General features: G+C 45.9%; 1 protein-coding gene across 2 annotated transcripts in view; it reads left to right on the forward strand.

Annotated features, from left to right (window-relative positions):
• The window catches only part of reep1 (receptor accessory protein 1), a 101,024-nt gene that overhangs the window by 5,365 nt on the left and 70,262 nt on the right, over nt 1–25,397 (forward strand). For both annotated transcript variants that reach the window (XM_078411302.1, XM_078411390.1), the window contains exon 2: nt 18,753–18,825. In XM_078411302.1, coding sequence (XP_078267428.1) covers nt 18,753–18,825 — 73 coding nt within the window. The remainder of the gene's footprint in view (nt 1–18,752; nt 18,826–25,397) is intronic.

Consider the following 25,397-nt stretch of genomic DNA (forward strand, 5'->3'; position numbering starts at 1 on the left):
CTCTAATTTTGCACACTAATGCTGTACATTACTGATGAAAATGCATCTCGTGGCACAGCAGAAAGCCAGCAGATCCCACAGATCATAAATCCAACAGGTCTCAACAGCACAAAGCCAGCAGGTCCCACATATCACAAACCCAGTGGGTCCCACAGCTCACAAACCCAACACATTCCACTGCTCAGAAACCCAGCAGATCCCAGCACAGCACAAACAGAGCAGATCCCACAGCTCACAAACCCAGTAGATTCCAATGCAGCAGAAAGCCAGCAGAACCAAAATGACAAACCCAACAGGTTTGACATATGATAAACCCCAACAGATCCCACACATCACAAACCCAGCAGATTCCAACATGGCAGAAACCCAGCAGATCTCAATGCAACAAAAAATCAGCAGATCCAAACAGAGTATAAACCCAGCCCAAAAGCACACCACATTGGTGAATCTGTGGAATTCTTTGCCACAGAAGGCAGTGGAGGCCAAGTCAGTGGATATTTTTAAGGCAGAGATAGATAGATTTCTGATTAGTACAGGTTGTAGCGGTAATGGGGAGAAGGCAGGAGAATGGGGTTAGGAGGGAGAAATAGATTAGCCATGATTGAATGGCGGAGTAGACAATGGGCCGAATGGGCTAATTCTACTCCTATCCCTTATGACCTTATGACAGCACAAACCCAGCAGATCTCCACACAGGACAAACCCAGCAGATACAAACCCACTAGATCCCAACACAACACATCCTAGCAGGTCCCCACATTGCTCAGTCCCAACAGATCTCAATCCAGCACCAATCACGGGTCCCAACACGGCACAGATCCACAGATCCCAACATCGCACCAAATCATCAGCTCCCAACACAGCACAAACCCACCAGGCCCCAACACAGCACAAACCCACCAGGCACCAACACAGCACAAATCCACCAGGCCCCAACACAGCACAAACTCACCAGGCCCCAATACAGCACAAATCCACCAGGCCCCGACACAGCACAAACCAACTAGGCCCCAGCACAGCACAAACCAACCAGGCCCCAACACAGCACAAACCCACCAGGCCCCGACACAGCACAAACCCACCAGGCCCCAACACAGCAGAACACACCAGGCCCCAACACAGCTCAAACCAACCAGGCCCTAATGCAGCACAAAGCCACCAGGCCCCAACACAGCACAAACCCACCAGGCCCCAACACAGCACAAACCCACCAGGCCCCAACACAGCACAAACCCACCAGGCCCCAACACAGCACAAACCCACCAGGCCCTAACGCAGCACAAAGCCACCAGGCCCCAACACAGCACAAACCCACCAGGCCCCAACACAGCACAAACCCACCAGGCCCCAACACAGCACAAACACACCAGGCCCCAACACAGCACAAACCCACCAGGCCCTAACGCAGCACAAAGCCACCAGGCCCCAACACAGCACAAACCCGCCAGGCCCCAACACAGCACAAACCCACCAGGCCCTAACGCAGCACAAAGCCACCAGGCCCCAACACAGCACAAACCCGCCAGGCCCCAATACAGCACAAACCCACCAGGCCCCAGCACAGCACAAACCAACCAGGCCCCAGCACAGCACAAACCTACCAGGCCCCAACTCAGCACAAACCCACCAGGCCCCAACACAGCACAAACCCACCAGGCCCCAACACAGCACAAACAAACCACATCCCAATGCACTACAAACTTAGCAGATTCGAACAGAGCACAACCCACCATTATGGTAGTTCTGGTTAAGGTACTCCCACATTGCTTGGGAGCAGGAGTTCCTGGAGTCAAATATGTCTTAAGAACAAATGAAAATGGTACGGGATAAAATGGATAGCTGCTGTTGACTGAACGCTGGTGAGGTGGGTTCGAACACTCAGGCGTGCCACTTTGTCTGTTAATAGCATTGACTGCAGGGGGGCACAGTGGCACAGCAGTAGTGTTGCTGCCACACAGCGCCTGAGACCCGCGTTCGATCCTGACTATGGGTGCTGTCTGTACAGAGTTTGCACGTTCTCCCCATGACCGAGTGGGTTTTCCCCACACTCCAAAACACACATTCCCCACACATTCCCCATGCTCCGGTTTCCTCCCACTCTCCAAAGACTTACAGGTTTGTAGGTTAAATTGGCTTTGGTAATAATTGTAAATTGCCTCTAGTGTGTAGGATAGTGTTCGTGTACAGGGTTCGCTGGTTTGGCATGAATTTGATGGGCTGAAGGACCTGCTTCCACACTGTATCTCTAAACTAAACTAAACTAAAGCAAGCAAATGCATTGGAATCAAGTGCACGAAACACTAAACAAAGCAAGGACAAAGTAAAGGAAGGTTATCTGTTATCTGTTTTAGAAATAAGTATCTCCGAAGGAAACATGTGGGCAGAGTTCGCATGGGATCAGGGGATGTGTTCCCAGATGGATTGAAGAATGCTATGTCACCCCTGCTCCCACCCCCACCCCCACTGCCCCCAAACCCCTCCCCACACCCACCACCACACCTCCACCACCCCACCCCCACCCCCACCCCCACTGCCCCCAAACCCCTCCCCACACCCACCACCACACCTCCACCACCCCAACCACAAGTAGTCTCCCTCATCTTCAAGGCTGTCCTTTCTACACTGTCCGTGGGTAGAGTTCTTCAAGTGCTGACTCACCTCACCTCCAGTCATTGCAGCGGTAGAACATACATAGAGCATAGAACAGTACAGTAGCACAGGAATGGGCCCTCGGGCAAAACATTTGTGCCGAACATGATGCCAATTTAAACTGATCTCTTCTGCCTGTACATGTTCCATATCACTCTGTTCTATGCACTCCCATGTGCCTATCTGAAAGCCTCTTAAACACCACTATTGTATCTGCCCCCACCACCGCCCCAGCCAATGAGTTTCAGGACCCCACAGGTATAAAAGGCACGCCCTGCACATCCCCATTAAACATCCCCCCTCTCACAGAGCTTGTCAATAGACAATAGATGCAGGAGGAGGCCATTCGGCCCTTCGAGCCAGCACCGCCATTCAATGTGATCATGGCTGATCATTCTCAATCAGTACCCCGTTCCTGCCTTCTCCCCATACCCCCTGACTCCGCTATCCTTAAGAGCTCTATCTAGCTCTCTCTTGAATGCACTCAGAGAATTGGCCTCCACTGCCTTCTGAGGCAGAGAATTCCACAGATTCACAACTTTCTGACTGAAAAAGTTTTTCCTCATCTCAGTTCTAAATGGCCTACCCCTTATTCTTAAACTGTGGCCCCTTGTTCTGGACTCCCCCAACATTGGGAACATGTTTCCTGCCTCTAACGTGTCCAACCCCCTAATAATCATACGTTTCGATAAGATCTCCTCTCATCCTTCTAAATTCCAGTGTATACAAGCCTAGTCGCTCCAGTCTTGTCCCTTTCAACCCTGGGAAAAAGGCTCCACCTTATCGATGCTTCTCATAATTTTATATACTTCTGTCATCTCCCCTCAACCTCCGACATCCCAAAGAAAACAACCCAAGTCTATCCAACCTCTCCCAGTAGCTGAAACCCACTATTCTAAGCAACTTTCTGGTGAACTTCCTCTGTACCTTCTCGAAAGCCTCCACGTATTTCTTCCAATGGGGCGACCAGAACTGCATGCAATATTCTAAATGGGACCTAACCAAAGTCCTATAGAATTGCATCATGACTTCCCGACTCTGGTATTCATTGTTCCTATCAAAGAAGGCAACATGAAGAAGGGTCTCGACCCGAAACGTCACCCATTCCTTCCCATCAGGGATGCTGCCTGTCCCGCAGAGTTACGCCAGCATTTTGTGTCTATCTTTGAGTTAAACCAGCATCTGCAGTTCTTTCCGACACATGTGGATGGAGCCTTTGGATTTCATATCTTTTAATTTGAAACTCCAGAGAATACAGGCCTGATCTGTTCATCTCTCCTCATATGAAACCTTCTGGCACGCCCTCTGTCGTCAGGATATACCTTTTTATATAACGAGGTCACAGTACACAGTACACAATATTCCATGAGTGAAAGATGTGGCCTGATCTAGTCAGCAACATTGGATAATATTTGTTTTTATGGTCTAGTTTATTTGGGCTAACTGATATTTATTGTACTGCACATTTATTTTGTTGTTGTTGCGTTTAATGTGCTGTTGAAGCTGCAGCAAGTAAGGATGTCATTGTTTCTGTTCATATCCAATGCACGTGACATATAAACACTTGAAATCTCAATAATTCTGCAATATATACACTTCCAGGGGAGCATGTGTAGGAAGGAACTGCAGATGCTGCTTTAAACCATTCCTACACAGACCTTTCCATCCTGGGTCTCCTCCATTGTCAGAGTGAAGCCAAACACAAATTGGAGCAACAGCACCTCATATTTCACTTGGGCAGCTTACTACCCAGCAGTATAAATTTTGATTTCTCTAACTTCACGTGACTCTTGCATCCCCTCCCTCTCTCCGTCCCTCCCCAATCCTAGTCATCGTACTAGTTTCATCCTGTTGAGTTACACGGTCTGTATTACTAGTTATCACATAATGGATCATTGTGGGCCCCACCTTTCCTTGATCATCGTTGCTTTTTGCATATCTTTCATTTATTGGTTCTATGTGCCGTCTATATCTCTCCTTTCCTTTTCCCCTGACTCAGTCTGGAGAAGGGTCCCACAACCTGAAACGTCACCTATTCCTTTTCTCCTGAGATGCTGCCTGACCCGCTGAGTTACTCCCGTTTTTGTGTCTATCTTTAAGGGGAGGACTTGGGTTCATATACAGTCGGATCATTAAGAGAGTCTTCAATGACTGGTTTGTACCTGGGTGCGTTGTTTAACGGGGAAGGTTGTGGGACGGGGAGAGGAAAGGGCTGAGATTTTACCCACTCTTCTGGTTCTTGCTGCATCTGCTGATGTTGAGTGCGACCGATGTTGGCTGATGTTGAATGAGGGGGGACCTCATTGATAAGTGCCGAATAGTGAAAGGCCTGGATAGAGTGGAGGTGGAGAGGAGGTTTCCACTAGGAGGAGGGTCTAGGACTAGAAGCCATAACCTCAGAATCAAAGGATGTTCCTTTAGAAAGGCGATGAGGAGGAATTTATTTAGTCAGAGGGTGGTGAATCTGTGGAATTCTTTGCCACAGAAGGATGTGGAGGCAAAGACAATGGATATTTTTAAGGCAGAGATAGATAGATTCTTGATTAGTATGGGTGTCAGAGGTTATGGGGAGAAGGCAGGAGAATGGGAGAGATAGATCAGCCATGATTGAATGGCGGAGTAGACTTGATGGGCCGAATGGCCTAATACTGCTCCTATCACCTATGACCTGATGACCTTGGCCTGAGCGAGCAGCGACCTTTACCAACTGCCTCACAATCCATCTCTCCAAAATGAAAACCACCCAATACTTCCCTAATAAAACAAAAAGAGCACAGTCATATATATCCTATGCTTCTAAAAAGAAATGAAATCCCCTGGGGAGTCATGATGGAGGAGAGGCAGAGGTTTCATAACGAGAAAAATCACGACTAGACTGGATGTATTAATCGTCCCTGTTGCCAGCAGTGGGCGTGAATATTAAGTAATGAATCTTGCCTGGGCGCCTGGATACCGGGCCTTGGCTCCTTGTAGACCACCCAAGCCGCTGTGTTTCCCAGTCCCATCTCCGCCGCCTGACGAGGCATTTTCACCGAAGGCCCAACAGATGTTTCACTAAAGATGGACACTAAAAGCTGGAGTAACTCAGCGGGACAGGCAACATCTCTGGAGAGAAGGAATAGGTGCCGTTTCGGGTCGAGACCCTTCTTCAGACTGAGAGTCGCGGGAGACGGAAACTAGAGACAAGGAAGGGTCGTTTCACTAGGAAGTCGTTCTCCATTGTTTACATGTTCGCTTTCAGCTGCCCCGACCAATGCTGCTGACAGTAGACAGGGGAATGGGGGAGAAGGGATAGATGGTAGCTGTAGATGGGCTCACTTCCCCTCCCTCCCTCTCACCATCCCTCCCTCTGTAAATACTCAATCAGACACAGGCTAGTTCGCCTGAACGACCTAACCTCCCGGTTTCTAAACACTTTAACTTCCCCTTCCCATTCCCACACTGACCTTTCTGTCCTGGGCCTCCTCCATTGACAGAGTGAGGTTAAACGCAAATTGGGGGAACAGGTGAAGGGGAAAAGATTTAATAGGACTCTGAGGGGTAACTTTTTCACACAAGGGGTGGTGGGGGGTGGATGGAACAAGCTGCCAGAGGAGGTAGTTGAAGCTGGGACTATCCCAACGTTTAAGAAATAGTTAGACAGGTACATGGATAGGACAGGTTTGGAGGAATATGGACCAAACGCAGACGGGTGGGACAAGTGTCGCTGAAACATGTTGGCCGGTGTGGGCAAGTTGGGCTGAAGGGCCTGTTTCCACACTGTATCACCCTATGACTATGACTCTAGAACGTGTTAAATACCCAATAGATCAGGAAGCTTCTGTGGAGCGAGGAATGGAGTCAATGTTTCATGTTAATGAGCTTTCATCAATGTTATGATTGATTTGAAGCAATAGCCGGTGTAAAAGAATGATTTTCTCATCAATAATTTACCAAATAGGAGAGTAAAGGAAATTGGAAGCAGACTTTGTGGCAACTCAGTGCTTTTAATCTAACAGATGTTAAATGGTTTTAAGGAAAAGTGTTTGCAACATTTTGGTTGGACACATACATTCAATGTGGTCCTTTTTATCTTTCAAGTGTTTATTTTAATTTGTATATTTTGACAAATGCTCATGGTCTGAAGAAGGGTCTCGACCCGGAACATCACCCATTCCTTTTCTCCAGAGATGCTGCCTGTCCTGCTGAGTTACTCCAGCATTTTGTGTCTATCTTCAGTTTAAACCAGCATCTGCAGTTCCTTCCTTCACACTCATGGTCTTTCTATTCTTGTATGGGAAATAGGCAACACTGGCACTGCCTGTGTCTGTTATTCAGGGTGAAATTTCTTCTTAAACCATTGCCATGATGTCCTGGTACTGCAGTGAACCCCCACCTCCTCTGCTCCCTGCCACCCCTATCCACCATCCCCATAACAATTAAGGTCATCTTCCTTTGTGACATATTGCCCTAGTCACAGTTTAAGAATAAGGGGTAGGCCATTTAGAACGGAGATGAGGAAAAGCTTTTTCAGTCAGAGAGTTGTAAATCTGTGGAATTCTCTGCCTCAGAAGGCAGTGGAGGCCAAGTCTCTGAATGCATTCAAGAGAGAGCTAGATAGAGCTCTTAAGGATAGCGGAGTCAGGGGGTATGGGGAGAAGGCAGGAACGGGGTACTGATTGAGAATGATCAGCCATGATCCCATTGAATGGTGGTGCTGGCTCGAAGGGCCGAATGGCCTCCTCCTGCACCTGTTGTCTATTGTCTATAACAGTGCAGCATAGGAATGGGCCCTTCGGCCCACAATGTTTGTGCTGAACATGATGCCAAGTTAAACTGATCGCATCTGAATGTACATGATCCATATTCCTCTTTTTCCTGCACTTCCATGTGCCTATCCGAAAGCCTCTTGAACATCACCATCGTATTTGTCTCCACCACCACCCTTGGCAGTCCACTCCAGACCCCACCCCTATGTGTAAAAAACCTTTCCCTCCAGATCTCCATTAAACATTTGCCTGTGTTGCCCCATATCCCTCTAAACCTTTTCCATCCATGTATCCATTAGTTAAAATTCTAATAGCCAACTGAGTTTATTTTTTAATGTGCTGGAAAAACCTCTTTCTAAAGTGAAGACACAAGAGACTGCAGATGCTGGAATCAGGAGCAAAAAAATACAAAGCGCTGAAGGGACTAATCAGGTCAGGCAGCATCTGTGGAGGCAAAAGCACGGTCGATGTTTCGGGTCAAGATCCGCCATCATAACTGGTTCTGGGCAGCATCAGAAAGGGAGAGGTGGCAGAGGTTTGGAACCAGAGAACAAATTAGGTCTACAGGTTCGGAGTTGTGATATAAGCCATCCAGCCTGGTTGTATAGAGAGAGAATCATCTGGTGTTGAGGCCGTTGTTTCTGCCTCCTGCTAGATCTATTGTTTCCTCTCCCAAATGTGTCATTGGTAAAGACTTTGTTGCTGGGATGCCTTAGGCCATTCACTGAAAGGCTTTGGCTCACAGTGTGTCTCTGCGTTACACAGAACACTGACCTGAAACTGGATTTTACACAGTCTGCTTACACAGTCAAAAAATAATGTGGTGACACAAAGAGGAAAATGAAAGAATGAAAAGCCAGTGCTTTGTGCCACTTCAGATGTGCAGCACTTTGGTCAACGTGGGTTGTTTTTAAATGTGCTATACAAATAAAATTGACTTGACTTGACTTGACTTAGAGAGACATTTAAGGAGATCATGCTCATTGCAAACAGCACGGGGTTTCCAGTAAATGAGTACATTATTTACTTTGTTCCTGACGTCAGCATCAGCATTCTCGTGCACCATATTGGTAGTGAAGGGGCGGGGCTCAAAGGTTAAAGGTCACGTCCCACCTTCGGGACTTGAGCACAATTTAGGGCGCCATGCCAATGTTTCTCACTTCAATGTTGCAGAAAAATAAAAACTGAGAGGGTAGACTCAAAATGCTGGAGTAACTCAGCGTGACAGGCAGCATCTCTGGAGAGAAGGAATGGGTGACGTTTCGGGTCGAGACCCTTCTTCAGACTAAAAGTAAAATCTTTTTTCAGATAAAAACTGAGATCCTGTTTACCCTCCCAGATGGGCAGAAATAATCCCAGAAAAATGATTGCAAAGAAATGCAGAATTATGAGTCCCCAAGACAGTTTTTTTTTTCACTGTTAACTCTCCTGAGTTAGAAGAAAATTAAAACATTTACAAACACTGGAGGATTCTTAAACATAATTAATTGTGCCTTTAAGTTTAATTAATGCCCTGAAAAATTAAATATCTGAATCCTTTCTCCCTTCCAAGCCTTCCTTTCCATTTAACTGTATGGATTACCCCTGAAGTGAGGAGATAGAGAGTCTTACAGCGTGGAAACAGGCCCTTCGGCCCAACTTGCCCACACCAACCAATATGTCCTGTCAACATTAGTCCCATGCCTGCATTTGGCCCATATCCCTCTAAACCTGTCCTATCCATGTTTCTGTCGAATTGCTTCTTAAACATTGTGATAGTTCCTGCCTCAACTACCTCCTCTTGCAGCTCGATCCATACACCCACCACCCTTTGCGTTTAAAAGTTACCCCTCAGATTCCTATTAAATCTTTCCCCCTTCACCTTAAACCTATGCCCTCCAGTTCTTGATTCCCGCATTCTGGGCAAGAGACTCTGCATTCACCCATCTATTCGTCTCATGATTTTATGCACCTCTGTACGATCAAAGAAATCTATAAGAGATAGTTAAGAGTGAAGCATATTGTTGGATCTAGAGTTACATGTAGGTCAACAAGCAGTTTTCCTACTCTAAAGGGCAATAGTAAATCATCTGGGGTTTTGCACAACCTGATACTACAACCACTTGGGATAAGCTATAATTCCAAGTTTTAGTTTGTTAGCTTTAGAGATGCAATGTGGAAATAGGCCCTTCAGCCCACCGAGTCCACGTTGATCACCCGGTTACACTAGTTCAATGTTATTCCACTTTCCCACTCCCAACACACGAGGGGCAATTTCCAGAAGACAATTAACCTACAAACCAGCACGTCTTTGGGATGTGGGAGGAAACCAAAAACCCGGAGATAACTCATGCAGTGGATTTATTTAACTACCTTTAGTTTATTTTAGTTTAGAGATGCAGCGAGGACACAGGCCCTTCGGCCCACCGAGTCCGCACTGACCAGCGTTCCCTGCACGTTAACACTATCCTACACACACACTCGGGACAATTTACAATTTTACAATTCACTTATACTAGCCAATTAACCTACAAACCTGTACGTCTTTGGAGTGTGGGGGGAAACCGAAGATCTCGGTGAAAACCCAAGCGGTCACGGGGAGAACGTACAAACTCCGTACAGACAGCACCCCTAGTTGGAATCGAACCCGGGTCTCGGGTGCTGCAAGTGCTGTAAGGCAGCAACTCTACCGCCACGCCACTGTGCCGCCCTGAATTTAAGTCTCCTGTTCACCATGCTGGGATTCAAACCAATGATTTTGGATACATGGAAACGTTGGATCCATGATCAAGACCACTGGACATTGCCACCATGTTGCCATTACCCGTCATATGACTAATCCTTGATTAGTCGCGAGGATTGGCTTGACCTTCGAAAAATCCAATACTCTAATTCTTACTTATAACTTGTCTGGAAATATATCTTTATTGGCAACAGCAGTGAATTTTGGAAGCCGTGTGCTGCGTGTAGTGCCACTGATATTGCACTTAATGCTCCTAACTGGAGTTGAATTTTCCTGCCTCCGTGTTTTGAAATATTACGAGGGAATTAATATCCACATCCGTAGAAATGTCTTTTTCAGGATTGATGAGTCTTCTAACCATAGTTATATCTGGGCACTCTCACTTCGACCATATGCAACAAAGCATAAGGTTCCCAACTGAGCTGGATCCTTTTGTAAACTCAGGTATCGCTCCTCATTGTCCACTCGGCCACCAATTTAGGTGACATCTGCAAATTTATCAACTATGCTAACCACATTGAATTTCCAAATCGATAACGTGGACAACAAATAAGAGTCGACCCAGCATCGATTCCTGTGGCACTCCACTGATCACAGGCCTCCCATCACAAAGCAATCCTCCACAACTACCCTTTGACTTTGGAAAGGGCGCAAAGAAGATTTATGTGCAGAAACAAAGAACTGCAGATGCTGGTTTATACCAAAGATAGACACAAAGTGTTCGGGTAACAACAGGTCAGGCAGCACTTCTGGAATAAAAAGGATAGGCCACGTTTTGGGTCGGGACCCTTCTTCAGACTGAATGTCAGGGGTGGGGTGAAGAGCTGGAGATGAGAAAAGATCAGGACAAAGGGCCAACCACAAATGACCTCAGGCAGGGTGGTGCCATGGTGGTCCCATTGTCGGCGAGGGAAGTGTGAACTCAAGAGGGGTACAACGTGGAGAGCTGAGGAGCTGATTAAATGACTATGGGCAAAGAGGGGGGGAGGGGTGGGGACCCTCATCCAAAGATACTAGAGGAGCAAGATGAACCACTCCATTGAAATCGCCTATACGGAAGTGTAGTACGCAAAGGAGCGTAACGTCCCCCATTTTAGTAGGCAAAACCCGCCGTTCGCTATGCCTCTCTTAGTGCAATCAGTGTTTTGGGGGAACAGTATGTGTGATGAGACCATAAAAATGCAGAATATATCTCATCTATCAATTCACAGATTTTTGTTATTTTTCTTTTTAAATGTTTCTGCAAGTTTCTGCCTACTAAAATGGCGCCATGACATACTACGGTTTTTAGGGTCGAGTGGTCTATCTTGCTCTGCTCTATTATCTTTGCCCTCGTCTGCTGCCTGACCCGCTGAGTTACTCCAGCAGTTTGTGTCTATCTAGGATTTACAAGTTGCCAGGTCTCGAGGGCCTGAGCTACATGGAGAGGGTTTGCAAGCTAGGTCTTTATTTTTGGAGTGCAGGAGGATAAGGGGTGATCTTACAGAGATGTACAAAATCCTGAGTAATTCATAGGGTGAATGCACAGAGTCCTTTACGTATAGTAAGGGAATTAAGAACATTGGGCAATAGACAATAGACAATAGGTGCAGGAGTAGGCCATTCGGCCCTTCGAGCCAGCACCGCCATTCAATGTGATCATGGCTGATCATTCTCAATCAGTACCCCGTTCCTGCTTTCTCCCCATACCCCCTAACTCCGCTATCCGTAAGAGCTCTATCTAGCTCTCTCTTGAATGTATTCAGAGAATTGGCCTCCACTGCCCTCTGAGGCAGAGAATTCCACAGATTCACAACTCTCTGACTGAAAAAGTTTTTCCTCATCTCTGTTCTAAATGGCCTACCCCTTATTCTTAAACTGTGGCCCCTGGTTCTGGACTCCCCCAACATTGGGAACATGTTTCCTGCCTCTAACGTGTCCAACCCCTTAATAATCTTATACGTTTCGATAAGATCCCCTCTCATCCTTCTAAAGATGAAAGGGGAAAGATTTAATGGTTTATTTTATCGTCACGTGTTCCAAGGCACAGTGAAAAGCAGTTTTGTTGGAAATAGGAACCTGAGGGGGCAATTTTTTTCACTCAGAGAATGGTGGATATATGAAATAAGCTACCAATGGAGGTAATTAACACAGGTGCTATAACAAGATTTAAAAGACAGGTACATTTTTAGGAGAAGCTTAGAAGAATATTGGCCGAATGTGGGCAAATGGGACTGGCTTGGATACGGGTATCTTGGTTGGCATGACCAAGTTTGGCCAAAGGGCCTATTTCCATGCTGTATGATTCTATGACCTCTATGACCCCTTCCTCTGAGTCAGTTTTGAATCCAATAAGTTAGTTCACTTTGCATTCAGCGTGACCTAACATTCCAGACTAGCCTGCCAATGCAGGACCTTGTCAATAGTGTATTGACAAAGACCTATTGTTGAGAGTGAATTTATTGACTGTAATTTAATCTGAAATAAAACTGAACATCAGGACTATCATATGATGATCAGCAAAATCTAATCTGCCTGATTAGTGGCCCAGACTAAATCTAATCTAATTACTCTGCATCTTCAACAAAGCTAAGTGCCCAAGTAAACAGCAGTTACCAATGACATACAAAGTAACTACAACGATTCAGAGGTTATGTGTACGAAGGAACTGCAGGTGCTATAGGTGCTATGAGGGTGCAGGGTGACTTGGACAGGTTTTGTGAGTGGGCAGATGCATGGCAGGTGGGCAGATGCATGGCAGGTGGGCGGATGCATGGCAGGTGGGCAGATGCATGGCAGGTGGGCAGATGCATGGCAGGTGGGCAGATGCATGGCAGGTGGGCGGATGCATGGCAGGTGGGCGGATGCATGGCAGGTGGGCGGATGCATGGCAGGTGCAGTTTAATGTGGATAAATGCGAGGTTTTCCACTTTGGTGGTAAGAACAGGAAGGCAGATTATTATCTGAATGGTGTCAAGTTAGGAAATGGGAAAGTACAAAGAGATCTGGGTGTCCTTGTTCATCAGTCACATTGAGGGAGTGCAGCGTAGGTTCACGAGGCTAATTCCCAGGATGGTGGGATTGTCATTTGGTGGAAGAATGGAACGACTGGGTTTTGTATTCACTGGAATTTAGAAGGATGAGAGGGGATCTTATAGAAACATATAAAATTATTAAGGGATTGGACACGCTAGATGCAGGAAAAATGGTCTCGATGTTGGGGGAGACCAGAACCAGAGGCCACAGTTTAAGAATAAGGGGTAGGCCATTTAGAACTGAGATGAGGAAAAACTTTTTCACTCAGGGAGTTGTGAATTTGTGGAATTCTCTGCCTCAGAAGGCAGTGGAGGTCGATTCACTGGATGCATTCAAAGAGAGTTGGATAGAGCTCTGAGGGCTAGCAGAATCAAGGGGTATGGGGAGAAGGCAGGGACGGGGTACTGATTGTGGATGATCAGCCATGATCACATTGAATGGTGGTGCTGGCTCGAAGGGCCGAATGGCCTACTTGTGCACCTATTTTCTATGTATCTCTGCATCTATGACTCCATCCTGACACCCACTCCGTCCTGAGACCCCACTCTATCCTGCGACCCACTCCACCCTCAGAGCCCACTTTATCCCCTGATCTACTATGCCCTCAGACCAACCTTGCCTCAGACAAATTTCCAGTCCCAGGTTAGCTCAACCAACAGACAATCCTCCATTGACAGGCCCGCCCAGTTTTCGGCCAGCTATATTGTTGGACGACTCTTCCCTCAGTTTTTTTTTTTCTGTGAGGTTTTTCTTTGAGTGTTCCTTTCCGAACTTCTTTAGTTGCCCTTGGGTGGTTTATGTTCATGAGATACTGACCTTAAAGGCCGTAAGCTGATTCTGCATCACATTGAGCTCCTTTTGGCCACTTCCATTGATCTTCTGGCAATTATCAATTAACTGAGTTGTTGAGCTGACTCTAGGTCATCTCTGGCTCTTTGTAAACTTTGAGTCATAGCTTAATTCTCCTTTACTTTGTGTTAAACGCACATTTATACATTGTCAATCTGTTAACTAACTCATAATACTTATGAATAAATCTCATATTGTTGTTTTAGGGACATACTGTTAAGGCAAGAGTGTCTTAATTGTCGTATGCATTGGGGGTGGAACAATGAAATTCTTGCTTGTTGCAACTTTACAGGCACATTAAATCCAACAGCACAACAAATAAATTGACAATAAACTATCATTATTTTTGTGGTAGTGCAGAATCCAAAGTGATTTGGTACAGAGGTAGGGTTGTGGTTCGGGCTGTTCAATGTGGTTCAAGAACCTGATAGTTGAAGAGAAGAAGCTGTTCTTGAACCTGCAGGAAACAGTTCCCAGGCATCTGAACCTCTTTGAGATATAGGAATGATATCATTCAGTTGGAAAGAGCATAGAAGGATGTTACCTGGGCATCTGAACTTGTGTTGTAGGGAAAAAAAGATACAAAGTGCTGGTGTAACTCGGCATGTCCTCAGAGTCTGAAGAAGGGTCCTGACCCAAGGTGTTGCCTATCCATGTTCTCCAGAGATGCTGCCTGACCTGCTGAGTTAACCCCACATTTTGTGCCTTTTTTTGTAAACCAACACATGCAGTTCCTTATTTCTACATTCTGAGTTATAGGGAGAGGTTGGGTAATCTGGAACTTTTTTCTTTGGAACCTAGCAGGCTGAGTTGTGACCTTATGGAGCTGTTCAAGATCACGAGGGGTCTGGATCAAGTGAATGTGTGTCTCTCCCAGGATGGAGGTTTCTACAACTAAAATTTGTGGTGAGAGGGGGGAGATTTAAGGGGGACCTCAGAAACAACCTTTGCACTCAGAGAGTTGCCGTGCCTGGAACAAGCTGCTGGAGGAAGCTTTGGAAGCGGGTACAATTACAACTTATAAAAGATATTTGAACAGATATACGGATAGGAAGGGATTAGGCATATGGGCCGAATGCAGGCAAATTGGACTAGCTCAGTATGGCAAGAGAGTCAAGATTCAAGATCCAATTTAATTGTCACATGTACCAATTAAGGTACAGTGAAATTTGAGTTACTATACAGTCATACTAAGGAGAAAGCAACAAGACACACAGCCACATAAAATAAAATTTAACATAAACATCCACCACAGCGAATCCCACATTCCTCACTGTGATGGAAGGTAATAAAGTCCAAGCGTGTTCCTCTTTGTTCACCCGCGGTCGGGGCTGTTGAATCCTCCGCGGTCGCCGCTGCCGATGGTCCGATGTCTGAAGCCTTCGCGTCAGCATGGACCAGCTGAGCCAAAGGTCCAGCAAACCCTGGGACTGACACCACCAAGATGTTTATTCATTGTTTCCATGCTATGTAGCTCCATGAATCTATGGTAAAAGCGAAAAATGTGTGGTCGTGGTGGTGGTGTCTTTCATGGTATTAGCTGCTCTCTTGAAGCGTTACTTTCTATAGATGCCTTCAATGGTGGGGATGGATCTGTGATGGCCTGGGCAATGTCCACCACTTTCTGCATCCTTCTTCGCCCTTGAGCATTTGAATTACCGAACCAGGCTGAGCAGCAACCAATCAGTATTCACTCTGCCACAAACCTCTAGATGTTTGATACAGTATCGGCGACTTGCTTTATCTCCTCAAACTTCTGAGGAAGTAAAAGCATTTATTCACAAAATGCTGGAGTAACTCAGCAGGTCAGGCAGCATCTCGGGAGAGAAGGAATGGGCGACGTTTCGGGTCGAGACCCTTCTTTTCTTCAGACTGATGTCGGGGGGGGGGCGGGACAAAGGAAGGATATAGGTGGAGACAGGAAGATAGAGGGAGATCTGGGAAGGGGGAGGAGAAGAGAGGGACAGAGGAACTATCTAAAGTTGGAGAAGTCGATGTTCATACCGCTGGGCTGCAAGCTGCCCAGGCGTAAAAGCATTGATGAGCTTTCTTTGTCATTGCATCAATGTGCCGTGCCTGGCCCAGGTCAGATCATTGGAGATGTGTATGCGAAGGATCGTGAAGTTGGTGACTCTCTCCACTGCCGACTCGCTGATCATAATCATGATCATAATCATCATCATCTTAATCATGCTTTATTATCCAAGTATGTTTTGCAACAATATACGAGGAATTTCATTTGCCATACAGTCACACCAATAAAAAGCAACAGAACACACAATCTACATTTTAACATCAACGTCCACCACAGTGACTCTTCCGCATTGCTCACTGTGATGAGGATGGGTGCATGGTCACTCCACCCTCTGTGTACGTGGGGTTACCCCAACCCATGGAACTCTCTTCCGAAGGACCCTTCAGAGCCCTTCAGTGTGCTTCTGTAACACCTTAACCAGCCCACTCATTCCTGAACCCTTTCATAATGGCTTTAAACCTCAAACTCAATGTGATTATCCCAACCTTTCTAGCTGTCTGAGATTTGCTACCCCTTTCAATGGTTCTTTATTATCACGTGTGCAGGCCTACAGCGAAACCTTATCATCCTCCTTAAAACCCATGCATGGCCATAGTCTTTCACTGCTTTATCTCTGTAAAAACGAATTCTTCACCCGAGTTGAAACCATGTCTGGTTCTGACTTTCTTGATCACAGCCACTTGATACAACTCTATTGCAAGACCAAAGAAAAGCTTGCATTTAGATAAAGCCTCCCAGGGTCCCCAGGTATCCCAGAGTATGTTGCGAGCAATTAATTTGAAGTGTAATTATTGTCTAACATGGCCAATTTCCACACAACAACATGTAGCAATGCAGTGGGGACCTGATCATTCGTATTATAAAGGTTGGTGGGATTGAGAATAAAACAACATAAGAATTAGGAGCATGAATAGGCCATGTAACCCTTCAAAGTCCCTGTGCCTTTCAGTGCTGTATCTCAAGCCTGATCGACTTTCCTCCCTGATCCTATAATCCTCTAGTTCCCTTAAGTGCCTGAAAGCTTATTGATCTCAGACTTGAACATCTGCAGCCCTCTGAGATAGAGAATTACAATGATTACACCTCTCTGTGGAAACCATTTTCTTTTCATGTCATTTGTAAATGGCCAATCACTTAGCCTGAGAAGATGCCACATACCCCTAGCCTCTCTGGAGACAGTCTTTCCAGACCTATCCTATCAATCCCCCTGAAAATCATGTGTGGCTTGAAGCAATCAGCTTAGAGCTGTAGAGCTGCTGCGTTACAGTGGCAGAGACTCAGGTTTGGTCCTGACTTCGGGTGCTGTCTATTTGGAGTTTGCATGTTCTCTCTGTGACCGTGTGGATTTCCTCTGTGCTTCTGTAACCCCCCATGTCCCAAGGATTTTTGTAGGTTCCAACCTGAAACATTACCTATCCATGTCCTCCAGAGAAGCTGTCTGACCCATTGAGTTATTCCAGCACTTTGTGTTCTTCTCTATGTCAATGTTTGTAGGTTAATTTGTCCCCGTAAATTTCAGGTTAATTTGCCTCTGTAAATTGCCCCAGTCTGTACGGAATGGATGTGAAAGTGGGATTACATAGAACTCATGTAATTACACAGATTACAGAGATTACACAGAATTATTAGGGCGGCACGGTGGCGCCAGAGACCCGGGTTTGATCCTGACTTTGGATGCTGTCTGCACGGCGTTTGTACATTCTCCCTGTGACCCCGTAAGTTTTCTCCACGTGTTCTGATTTACGCCCAACTTCAAAGACGTACAGGTTTGTGGGTTAATTGGCTTTGGTAAAAATTGTAAATTGTCCATAGTGTGTTGGATAACTTATGGTGTGATTGCTGTTTGGCGCGGTCTCGGTGGGCCGAAGGGCCTATTTCTGCACTGTATGACAAATTCTACATCTAAATCTAAAAATCTAAACAAGTGTGAACAGGTGATCAATGGTCGGCATGTGTTCAGTGGGCCGAATGCCGTGTTTGCATGTTTTTTCTTTCAATTCAATCAACCAAAGTTGTACTCATATTTCACCTGGGTAGCTTGCAGCCCAGTGGTATGAACATCGACTTCTCCAACTTTAGATAGTTCCTCTGTCCCTCTCTTCCCCTCCTCCTTCCCAGATCTTCCTCTATCTTCCTGTCTCCACCTATATCCTTCCTTTGTCCCGCCCCCCTGACATCAGTCTGAAGAAGGGTCTCGACCCGAAATGTCACCCATTCCTTTTCTCCTGAGATGCTGCCTGACCTGTTGAGTTACTCCAGCATTTTGTGAATAAATATCTTCGATTTGTACCAGCATCTGCAGTTATTTTCTTATACTAAAGTTGTATCATGGGCTGTTTCATCTATCTATTCCTGTGAAGGCAGATTAGGCCACAGCTTTGTGTCTTGTCTGAATGACAGTACATCCCATGGTCTTTCACATCTTTCAATAAGATTAGTACGGGTTTCAGGGGTTACGGGGAGAAGGCAGGAGAATGGGGTTGAGAGGGAAAGACAGATCAGCCATGATTGAATGGTGGAGTAGACTTGATGACCCCAATGGCCTAATTCTGCTCCTAGAACTTCTGAATAAGGACCTGAAGCAGTCAGTTTAAAGACGAGAGGACTATCATTGAATCAAAGCCAACATTTGGGATCCGGAAAACCAGGGAGGCAAACCATCATGTCGGTCTTCTACTAAAACTGCAATGATGTACGATGTGCATTTTATTGTAATGGACGTTCTCTTTTTCAGGCTAATCTTTGGCACACTTTACCCAGCGTATTCTTCTTACAAGGCTGTAAAAACAAAGAACGTCAAAGAATATGTAAGTATTGATATTTATTGTTGGTACATGGGTAAATCTCATAAGAGTGGTTAGCACTCCTCCAGTAGCATTGAAACTAGGAGAATTCTCCTTAGCTCTCTTACTGTTTCATCTTGGGACACTCTTCCTCAATACCCCTCACCCACCATTTTCACCAATTGGAATCATAAGGTTGTACAGCACAGAACAAGGCCATTTGTCCATTGTGCCTCTGTCAATTTTAACAGTTCCTCTGCGACGTGGACACCAAGGAACTTGAAGCTCTCCATCCTCTCCACCGCTACACCGTTGATGTTGATGGTGGGGTGCATTCCCTCTCCAACCCTCCTGTCATCAACGATCACCTCCTTGGACTTGTCGACGTTGAGAGAGAGGTTGTTGGCCTGGCACCACCGTGTCAGGGCCACTACCCTCTCTCTGTAGGCCGACTCTCCCCGCTGGTGATCAGACACCAATCAGATAATAATCTGCCTTCCTGTTCTTGCCATCAAAGTAGATAACCTCACATTTATACTGCATCTGCCGTGCATCTGCCCACTCACCCAACCTATCCAAGTCACCCTGCAGCCTCATAGCATCCTCATCGCAGCTCACACTGCCACCCAGCGTTGTGTCATCTGCAAACTTGGAGATGTCACATTTAATTCCCTCGTCTAAGTAGTTAATATATATTGTAAATAACTGGTTCCTCGGTGTCCACATCGCAGAGGACCTGAACTGGACCACCCACAAAAAAGGCGCAACAGTGCCTCTACAACCTCAGGCGACTGAAGAAATTTGGCCTGGACCACTTGGTCCTCAGGGATTTGTACAGAGGCACCGTGGAGAGCATCTTGAAAGGCCGTATCTCCACCTGGCACGGCAGCTGCACCAGCCACGGCCGAGAGTGGTGTGTGAGCTGACCTCCCTCCGGGACATCTACTCCAGGCGGTGCGTTGGAAAAGCCCTGAGGATCATCAAAGCCCCCAGCCACCCGGACCACAGTCTAGTCTGCCTGCTGCCCTCGGGCAAAAGGTACCGGAGCATCAGCTCCCGTACAACCAGACACTCAGCTTTCTTGCCCAGGCAATCAGGCTGCTGAACCAACCAGCCTGAAACTCACCCCAACCGGACACTTGTCTATAATTTAAGAAAATAACTGCAGATGCTGGTACAAATCGAAGGTATTTATTCACAAAATGCTGGAGTAACTCAGCAGGTCAGGCAGCATCTCAGGAGAGAAGGAATGGGCGACGTTTCGGGTCGAGACCCTTCTTCAGACTTTATAATTGAATGCATGCAGTTCATAATTTAATGTTAAATTTACTGTACGGAATCCTCCAGCACAAGATTTTCACACAAGATTGTACCATGTATGGAACTGACGTGACAATAAACCCCTTGAATCTTGAATCTTGAAGATGCTGCCTGACCCACTGAGTTAATCCAGCACTTTGTATCTACGCGGCACGGTAGCGCAGCGGTAGAGTTGCTGCTTTACAGCGAATGCAGCGCCGGAGACTCAGGTTCGATCCTGACTACGGGTGCTGCACTGTAAGGAGTTTGTACGTTCTCCCTGTGACCTGCGTGGGTTTTCTCCGAGATCTTCGGTTTCCTCCCACACTCCAAAGACGTACAGGTATGTAGGTTAATTGGCTGGGTAAATGTTAAAAAAAATTGTCCCTAGTGGGTGTAGGATAGTGTTAATATACGGGGATCACTGGGCGGCACAGACTTGGAGGGCCGAAAAGGCCTGTTTCCGGCTGTATATATATGATATGATATGATATGATGATACGCAAATTTCCAGCCGTGGCAGTTCCTTGTTTCTCCATTCAACATAACCATGGCTTATCTATGCTGGTCACTACTCCTCTTCTGTGCCAGTTCCTCATAGCACCCTAAACAGCTTGATCTTCCAAATGTTTATCTGTCTCCACCGTAAACATATCTAACAACCTGGCCTCTATTACCTTTGTAGTGCCCTACTATTCTGGGGACATTCCAGAGATTCACTACCCTCAGAGTAGAAACTTCTAATTTTTATCTATGTCCTCTTGTTTATGGCTCTCCCATTAGTATCTCAACATCTACTCTATCAAACCACCCTAGGATGTCACAATTGAATAAGGTTGACCCTCATTCTTTCAAACTCCAAGGAACACAGACCCAAACTGCCCAGCCTCTCTTGTTGAGACAATCCTCTCATCTCAGGAATTAACTTGGAAAATCCCCTATGAACCACCTCCAGTACTACTATATACTACTATATAAGGTGACCAAAACTGTACGCAGTATTCCAGGTGTAGGACGGAACTGCAGATGCTGGTTTACACCAAAGATAAGACACAAAATGCGGAAGTAACTCAGTGGGAGGGTCTCGACCTGAAACATCACCCATTCCTTCTCTCCAGAGATGCTGCCTGTCCCGCTGAGTTGCTCTAGCATTTTGTCTATCTTCGTACTATTCCAGGTACGGCTTGACCAACATCCTGTACAATTGCAACAGCATCTGCCTTTCTTGAACTCCAATGCAATAAAGACCAACATGCTGCATGCCCATGTTTAGGTTTAGGTTTAGGTTTATTATAGTCACGTGTACCGAGGTAGAATGAAAGGTTTTGGCTTTGCATGCTGTACTAACTGATCAGTTATACCATAGACATGGATCAGATCAAGCCAAACTCAAGAACAATGGATAGAGCAAAGGGGGAAGATACAGAATGCAAATATAGTTCTCAGAATTGCAGCATACAGCTGCACCAGAACATCTAGATCCCTCTGAACCTCGGGGATAGTGGGCTGGTTGTAAAATCACGAGAGAAACAGAGACAATTGGAAGCAGAGCAAAGGCGTTGCAGAGCGTAAACTGTCCTGCAACATTGTGGACATTTTGATAATGTGAATTCAGATCTCTTGCTGTTTTTCAATGCTTGTTGTTTTTAATATACTTAGACTATGTGACTCGTATTTTATTGTATTCAGCAGGGTAGAAATTCATCCTCTGTGGTGTACCCTATATATATAATGGAGTAACATTTAAACTTAGATTTCGACTGCTCCATGTTCGATTAAATTGACTTCTAAGCATTTTTATATTTTATTTGTATATGGCACCGTGAGCTCTCCAACAGAGAATGAATTCCAATGACCTTGATGGCTCGGTCCACATGGATATTGCACACAATCGTTCTCTTGAATATGAATGATCTTCGAATATAGGCAAGCAAAGGGAAATTTAATAGAAGATACCATTATAATCTAAGTATAGATCAGACCTGTGCTTTGATGTCTGTTTTATGTAGCTACATTAAACTTAGTAGAATAAAATATCCTGTATCTGGCAAATGAATGGGAGGACGTACATAGTCTGCAGACAAAGTGCAGTCTTATTTTATTTGTTACCCAGTGAACTTAGTAAAATCTAAATCATTGTCTATTTCTAATCAGTGGAGGTTTTGTTTGAAGTCTGGGTCTATTGAGTTGACAGAATGCCACATAAAAGGCTAGTGTGCAGTGTAAGAGATCGTGGAACGGGGAGAAATGTTAATATGGATTGAAGACTGGTTATCACATAGAAGGCAGAGATTGGCATAAATTGATCTTTCTCTGACTGGAAGAATATAATTAGTGGAGACGCAAGGCAGAGATTAGACAATAGACAATAGACAATATTGGAGTAGGCCATTCGGCCCCTCGAGCCAGCACCGCCATTCAATATGATCATGGCTGATCATTCTCAATCAGTACCCCGTTCCTGCCTTCTTCCCATACCCCCTGACTCCGCTATCCTTAAGAGCTCTATCTAGCTCTCTCTTGAATGCATTCAGAGAATTGGCCTCCACTGCCTTCTGAGGCAGAGAATTCCACAGATTCACAACTCTCTGACTGAAAAAACTTTTCCTCATCTCCGTTCTAAATGGCCTACCCCTTATTCTTAAACTGTGGCCCCTGGTTCTGGACTCCCCCAACATTGGGAACTTGTTTCCTGCCTCTAACGTGTCTAACCCCTTAATAATCTTATATGTTTCAATAAGATCCCCTCTCATCCTTCTAAATTGATTGACAGGTTCTTGATTAGTAAGGGTGTCTGGGGTTATGAGAAGGCAGGAGTATAGGGTTGAGAGGGAAATATAGGTCAGCCATGATTGAATGGCAGAGTAGACTTGATGGTCCAAATAGCCTAATTCTGATCCTATGACATGAACCTAGGAAACGGCAAATGCTGTCATCTTAAGCAAAAGACAATATGTCAAGAAGTTCAGTGGGTCAGGCAGCATCTGTGGAGGGAATGGACAGGCAAACCTTTGGGTCAAGACTGTTCTTGAAACCGTCAACAAAATAATATGGAGCCAATGTTGTGCCCCACGGATAAATCCTTGTGCTTATTTACTTTCTATGTTGATGACTTTGAGAAGGAGGAAAAGATTGCAAGGTGCCAAAGTTTGCTGATGATACAAAAATAGATGGGAGGGCATGTTGCAATAAGGATGGTTGGATTATGCAACAGGATATATATATATATATATATATAGGTGATTGAGAGAGCAAAACATTGCATTGGAAAGTGAGGAAAGTGTGAGGCCATGCATTTAGCATAAAAGATACAAAAGGCGGACTATTGTCTAAATGGGGAGAGACAAGGACCATTGGGTTGCGCGGCAGGGCTTGCTCGCACACCACGGAACCAAGAAACCCGCCTGTAGGCGGAAGCCACTGAGCCCGGAGAGAGGGTCGCCGAGCCTGGTCCCAGCTCGTCCCCGTGGACCGGAGAACCAGACAGGGGGATGGTGGGAGTCGGCGATGGCGGACGCCAGGATAAAGAGCCAGTTGGAGGAACTGTGATCTTACCTTCCACGCCTTCAGGTTCTGCTACGGGGGACACCCCCTGGGCACAAAGGCTGAAGGTGGCCGGGCGAGGAGAGGAACGACAGTTCACTGGACGATCAGGGTGGAGGCGACGGCTGCAAAGGGCCTTCAGTTGCTATTGAGACTTTGAAAATGGCGCCAAACATGGCAACTCTTGTTTGTGTTTTCAGTGGATTATTCCTATATACTTTCTACTTTATCTGGGATTGTGTTTATGTATCGTAATAATTTACTGAACTATGCACAAAGAAAATGTCACTATATCTCGGTACATGTGATAATAAATAACCATTGAAGCATTGAACCATTGAGCAAATAGGTTGGAATACAGAGAGATCCAGGTGTTCTTTGGCACAATTCATGAAAAGTTGGCAGGCAGGTGCAGCCAATAATTAAGAGGACATATTGGCATTTATTGCTAGAGGATTGAAATTTAAAAAATGAGAAGTGTTATTGCAATTGCATCTGGTACAAACGAGGCCATCTGGAATACTGTGTGCACTTTTAGCCAAAGGTATGGGCCAAACGCAGGCAGGTGGGACGAGTGCAGATGGGACATGTTGGCCAGTGTGGGCAAGATGGGCTGAAGGACCTGTTTCCACGCTGTAAGACTATGACTCTGTAGTGAATCTCTGGAAATTAGCTGGACTAACTAGTTGCAGAGGCAAGGATGTTGTCAGTATTTAAAGTGGAAGATCGAGGGATTGAAAGCTATGAGGATCATTCTGAATGGCAGGGTAGGTCTAAGGAGCCAGGTGGCCTACTCTTCCTAGATTATTGTTCTGGTGAAATGTGGGGCTATATTTCTGTAGTTAAAATACAGAGACCCTCCTTGTTCACCACATAAGCGCAGCTGACTGCTCTCAGCACAAACTGAGGAGTGACAAGAACATGTGGACACTAGTTCAGTGTAAATGAAAGAAGTGAATTCATTTGCTATGTCCAGCTTCTATGCCGGAGCCAATCATTTTTATATAAACATTTTTTATCAGCATGCTTGAGCCACAGAACATCTTACTTATCAAAATGCTGGAGTAACTCAGCATCTCTCAGAGAAGGCAGCATCTCTGGAGGGAGGGAGTGGGTGGCGTTTCTGGTTGAGACCCTTCTTTGGACTGATGTCAGGGGAGTGGGCGGTACAGAGGTAGAATGTAGTCGGAGGCAGTGGGATTGGTCGGAGAACTGGGAAGGGGGACGGGATGGAGAGAGAGGGAAAGAGGGGTCTACTTGAAGTTAGAGAAGTCAATGTTCATACAACTTGGGTGTAAGCTGCCCAAGCGAAATATGAGGTGCTGTTCCTCCAATTTGCGCTGGGCCTCACTATGGCACTGGAGGAGGCCCAGGACCGAAAGGTCAGTGTGGGAATGGGAGGGGGAGTTAAAGTGTTGAGCAACCGGGAGATCAGCTAGGTTGAGGCAGACTGAGTAGAGGTGTTCAGCGAAACGATCGCCCAGCCTGTGCTTGGTCTCGCCGATATATAGGAGTCCACACCTGGAACACCAGATACAGTAGATGAGGTTGGAGGAGGTGCAAGTGAACCTCTGCCTCACCTGAAAAGACAGTTGGGGTCCTTGGATGATCAGCATGATCACAATAAATGGCGGTGCTGGCTCAAAGGGCCAAATGGCCTCCTCCTGCACCTATTTTCTATGTTTCTATGTTTAATATTCAAAATCAGTTTGGTGCACAATTTGTACATTACTGTCAATGTCTTTATCCAGATG

This window comes from Rhinoraja longicauda, chromosome 1 (genome assembly GCF_053455715.1).
Source record: "Rhinoraja longicauda isolate Sanriku21f chromosome 1, sRhiLon1.1, whole genome shotgun sequence".
NCBI lineage: Eukaryota > Metazoa > Chordata > Chondrichthyes > Rajiformes > Arhynchobatidae > Rhinoraja > Rhinoraja longicauda.